The sequence below is a fragment of the Aegilops tauschii genome, chromosome 5 (genome assembly GCF_002575655.3).
Source record: "Aegilops tauschii subsp. strangulata cultivar AL8/78 chromosome 5, Aet v6.0, whole genome shotgun sequence".
NCBI lineage: Eukaryota > Viridiplantae > Streptophyta > Magnoliopsida > Poales > Poaceae > Aegilops > Aegilops tauschii.
In genome coordinates, this window is record NC_053039.3 from 119,323,422 (window position 1) to 119,329,002 (window position 5,581).

Here is a 5,581-nt window from a genome sequence, read left to right on the forward strand (position 1 = left end):
ATGACGAAGAAGGCGGCAGAAGCCCTCATCCGCAAGTTCGACGAGCCCCTCTCCGACGACGACATCGCCATCATCTCCAAGCTCACCAACATGGACAAGGGCGCCCTCCGCATCGCGGCTGGGCTCATCGGCCCTGATGGAGTCGCCGGGGAGGCCCAGTGTGATCATGTTAGCGAGATCAGCTCTCTGTAGTGTTAGGCTTAGTAGTAGTTTCTGGCGATGGCCAGCCCTCGGTCGGCTTGAGTTAGGTGCTGTTTTCTCCCGTTGTAGCAGTTGTAGACTGTGGTTCGAGTCGCGCCGTCGTAGTTTGGGGTCTATTGGTGGTCGGCGGCGGCCCCCGGAGAGGTGGTGGGTTTACCTGTGCTTTGCTTATCGTAGTTTCATTAGTCGCCGGAGATCTTTTGTGTTTCCTCATGAATGACGACCACCCCACCCCCCCCGATCATGTGCTGGAACGTGTGTGGGTTGAACTCGCCGGCGAAGAGGGAGGTTGTGCGAGAGGTAGTTGCGGCTCATAGCACTGCCATTCTCTGCCTCCAGGAGACTAAGTTAGATGTTTGGACGCCTGAGTTCGTTCGAGACATTGGCGGCGGCACTCTGCAGGGCTGCGCTGTGCTGCCGGCCATCGGCACTCGCGGCGGAGCTGCCATTCTGTGGAACAAAGATGTAGTCTCCGTAGACACCCACGCCATTGGGCAATTCGCGCTCACGGCTAAGGTCACCCTCGCCTGCAACCTCACTTCCTTCTGGATCACCACGGTCTACGGACCGGCCGATGACGCGAGCAAAGACGACTTCCTCGCCGAGCTAGCTAGAACCGCACCACCTGCCTCCGAGCCATGGCTCATCAACGGAGATTTCAACCTAATATACGAGGCGCGAGACAAAAACAACCAAAATCTAATAGAAGGCTCATGGGCCGTTTTAGAACGGCGATTGACGGAGCAGGGCTTCGCCAGATCAAGTGTAACAATCGTCGGTTCACGTGGAGCAACGAGAGGGATAACCCAACGTTAGTTAGCATTGATAAGTTCTTCTGCTCCTCGCCCTAGGAAGCCCTGTTCCAGCATGCGCTCCTAATGGCGGCGTCCACTGCGTGCTCTGATCACTGCCCGCTGCTGCTAGCGGACGCGTCTGCGCCTCGTCGACGGGGAGGATTCAAATTCGAATCCTTCTGGCCACGGATCCCGCGCTTCCTCGACACGGTCACGGCTGCCTGGTCACGCCCGACGGCCACCACCTGCGCTTTCTCCCGGCTGCGAATCAAAATGAGCAGAGCGGCCAAGGATCTTCGCATTTGGAGCAAGAATCTGAACGGAGACACGAAGATTCAGTTCCACATTGCTTGTGAAGTCATTCTGTGCCTCGATGTTGCCCAGGAGCGACGGCGGCTCTCGACGGCCGAGGCTGAGCTCAGGAAAGGTCTGAAGATCAAGTTGCTGGGCCTTGCGGCGATCGAGCGCTACAGGAAAAGGCAAGCCTCCCGCCTCACCTGGCTGCGTGTGGGAGACGCCCCCACCAAGTTCTTCATGGCCAAGATCAGCTCAAGAAGACGCAAGAACTTCATCAACGCTCTGAAAGTTGGAGACAACATTGTGACAGCGCACGCTGAGAAGGAAAAGGCAATCCATGATCACTTCAACTGCATCCTGGGATCCACCCAACACCGAGCCACGTCGATCAACTGGGATGAGCTGCGCATGCCTTCTGTGCATGGAAATGGCCTGGACAACCCATTCTCTGAGTAAGAGGTTTGGGCGGCGATTAAGGATTCACCCGCGGAGAAATCGCCAGGGCCGGACGGTTTTTGCGGCGTTTTCTTCCGGAGTTGCTGGAGCATTATAAAGACGGATATCATGCAGGCGTTCCAACAGTTCTACCACCCGGCCGGGCAAAATTTTGGGGCTCTGAACTCTGCGATCATCGCACTCATCCCCAAGAAGGACGGAGCGGAGCCCATTGCTGATTACAGACCGATCAGCCTGATTCATTCAATTGCGAAGCTGTTCTCCAAGGTTCTCTCAATCCGGCTTGCTTCGGTGGTGCAGTCGATCATCTCGCCTGCCCAGACGGCTTTCCTGAAGACTAGATGCTTGCATGACAGCTTTGTCTACGTCCAGAATTGTGTCAAGAGCCTACACCGCAGGAAAACACCGGCAGTTCTCCTTAAGCTAGACATCTCGAGGGCATTCGACAATGTTTCCTGGGAATATCTCCTAGAGCTGCTCGCAAGGCTAGGGTTTAGTTCACGCTAGCGGGATTGGATCACGCTCCTCCTCGCTACCTCATCCTCGGCCATTCTCCTCAACGGGTCACCAGGCGCGGAAATCCTGCATTGGCGGGGGCTAAGGCAAGGAGACCCCCTGTCTCCTCTCCTCTTCATCATTGCGATTGATCCCATCCACCGTCTGCTACAAGCAGCTGAGGAGGCTCTTGAGATCATGCCGTGCCTGGCCGAGAGGTCAAGCTCAGAGTGAGCTTGTACGCTGACGACGCCATTATCTTCGCAAACCCTGACAAAGAGGAGATAGACCACTTGATGCACATCCTTCAGAGCTTCGGCGACACCTCGGGCCTTCGGATCAACCTAGCTAAATCCACGGCCACACCGATCCACTGCAACGACATCGACTTAGAGCTAGTTCTTCAAGCGTTTCGCGGCCCGATTGCCCACTTCCCAATTAGATATCTAGGTCTGCCGATCACCACGGGCCAACTACGTCTAGTTCACCTGCAGTTCATCCTCGACCGTATCAGGGCCCGACTCGCGGGGTGGAAGGGACGAATGCTGTCCATGGCGGGCATGCACGTCCTTGTTCGCTGCGTTCTCTCGGCCCTGCCTACCTTTGCCCTCACAGTGCTGCGGGTCCCCAAGAAGCTCCTGAAGGAAATTGACAAACACAGGCGGCGATTTCTTTGGGGGAAGGATCAAGAGCTCTCCGGTGGCAGCTGCAAGGTCAACTGGGAACGGGTCTGTTCCCCGGTCGAGCACGGCGGCCTCGGTGTGCTGAACCTTCTCAAGTTCAATCGCGCTCTCCGGCTGAGATGGCTCTGGCACAGCTGGAAATCCCACTTGCCCTTGGGTGGGAACGGAACCGCCGTGCGATGACTCGGACGCTCTTTTCAATGCGGCGACGACTGTCGCCGTCGGCAACGGCAGAACGGCGAGCTTCTGGAATTGCTCTTGGATTGCGCCGGTGCCGCTGAAGTTCTGCTTCCCGTCTCTCTTCAAGCACTCGAGGCGCAAGGGCAGAACTGTGGCACAAGCTATCACCGGCGACCGCTAGGTTTTGGACCTCGCACACGGCAACAACGGCGACCTTGTCAGCGAGGTTCTTGATCTGCATCGTCTCATTCAGCGCCAGCAAATCAACCTTCAGGCCGAAGATCAGGACCAAATCCGCTGGAACTCGGAGGGGTCAGGCCAGTACAACGCCCGCTCGGCCTACACCCTCCAGTTCTTGGGCTCGACGACGGGTATGTTCGAGGCCATGATCTGGGCCGCCTGGGCTCCGGCGAAGCTTAAGATGTTTGCGTGGCTCCTCCACCAGAACCGACTGTGGTGCAACAACCGCCTCCAACGTAGAGGGTGGCCAAACTCCTACTTTTGCCAGCTCTGCCTCAGGAATCTAGAGACCTCGGATCATCTGTTCTGGAGCTGTCTGTTCACGAAGACAGTCTGGACTATCTTGTCCTCTTGGCAGCACTGCCAGGGGCTCAGCAAGGCGTGTCTGTCCAACGAAAGCAGCTCTCTGGAAAAGGTGGAAGCCATGGTTTCAGCGACAAGGCCAGCGCATGCGAAAGGAATCAAGTCGCTCATCATGCCGGTGCTTTGGAAAGTCTGGCACGAACGCAACAGCCGCGTTTTCAGAAAGAAAGAGGCTACGGTGCAAGATGTGATCAACGACATCAGGAGAGAGCTCTGTCTTTGGCAACAGGGCGATTTCAAATCCATTCAGAGCCCCTTCGGGGATCCTCCATGAGATTGTAGTTTTAGATCCTGGTGCCTCAGGCACCCAGCCTTTTTCTTTCTTTTGTTTACCTCCTTGATCGTAGGATTATCGCCTTTGTCACTTTGTCATCTGCTCCCTGCTTAATCTATGAAACCCCAGCCTTGGCTGGCTCGTTCAAAAAAAAGATTTAAATCCAGGTCGATAGGTGTCATGGAGAAAAATCTAACCAACTATGGCACTCAGTTCGCAACACCAAGATAAAATATAAAACCTACTCCCTTCGTCTCATAATGTAAGACGTTTTTTGGCACTACACTCTAGATGGAGGGGGTACATTTTTTGTAAGCCCACATTTTGTTAAACTCAAAACTTTTCAGGTTTGCTTTATAACAAATGGCTTTGTAAATTTTAAGTAGACTTAATATTTTCTTTCTGAAGTCTCAATTGATTCAAAACTTTAGTGAAGTAAAAGTACTTGCACACATTTTCTATTACACTGAAACTGAAATTTTCTAAATCAATGAGAACCTTACTAAGGGCCTCTTTGATTCGCAAGATTCTGAAAATATAGAAATAGAAAAATATGGGATTGGAGTGTCATGTCCACTTAAATCGTACTCCCTCCGTTCCATAATATAGTGCCTATAGATTTTTTGAAAAGTCAAACTTTGCAAACTTTGACCAAGTTACCAGAGAAAACTATTTATCTACAATACCAATAATATATAGTGTGAAACTACGTCTTATGATGAATCTAGTGATATATGTTTCACACTCTAGATGTAAAAATTTTTCTCCACAAACTTGGTCAAAGTTTGTGAGGTTTGACTTTTCAAAAAATCTATAGGCACTACATTATGGAACGGAGGGAGTATAAGATTAGAAAGGAGTGTCTGATGCCATAGAAAAAACAAAAGAATTGTAAAAGGAGGTTAGAGTGGATGTTAGATTTCGTATGAAATGTGATACAAAAAATTATATAGAAAAGAATTGTTATGGAATTCAATCCTATGAATCAAAGGACCAACGTAAGGAAACTTTCTAAAGATTTCAATCCTTCAAAAAATTTATAGAATTTCTTTGAATCAAAGGCGATTTAGATATAGACAAGCCCTTATTAATAAACATCTATAATACATCATCATATTCATGAAGGTTTACTAATAGGAGTATTAACTAAGTATAATACATATGTGATTCATTTTCACATTGTTTTTCGTAATCTTTTTACTTTGTAATTAGTAAAATGAGAGGAGAAGAGCGCGTGCAAATTTCAACACGGAAAGGGCGCTGTTTTCGTGGAAGATCACATGAGCTTAACACACCCAATAATAAAACTACAAAAGTGTCACCGTTGTTCTCCTGGACACCACATGATTAATCATTCTACTGGCTCCATCGTACCACCGGGTGCAAGGCAGTATGCGCGCGTAGGACCGACGGCCTGGGAAAGAACAAACCGCGTGGCTTTCGGACAAATCGAGGGTTTGTCTTCCAATCAGTTGAGAAGGTCTGTTTGTTTATTTCATTTATAAAAGCATCTGCAATAGATAATGTAGATATATAAATAAATACTATCTTTATTTCAAAATATATGAGTTTTGATAGGCTAGTTTAGCATACCAAAA

At 50.4% G+C, this 5,581-nt stretch overlaps 1 protein-coding gene across 1 annotated transcript; it reads left to right on the plus strand.

The window, feature by feature from the left end:
• Positions 1-1,748, plus strand: LOC141022611 (uncharacterized). The gene is made up of 3 exons (XM_073498876.1): positions 1-168; positions 541-966; positions 1,053-1,748. The coding sequence occupies exons 1-3, from the start codon at positions 1-3 to the stop codon at positions 1,746-1,748; spliced, it is 1,290 nt and encodes a 429-aa protein (XP_073354977.1).
• The last annotated feature ends 3,833 nt before the right edge of the window (positions 1,749-5,581 follow it).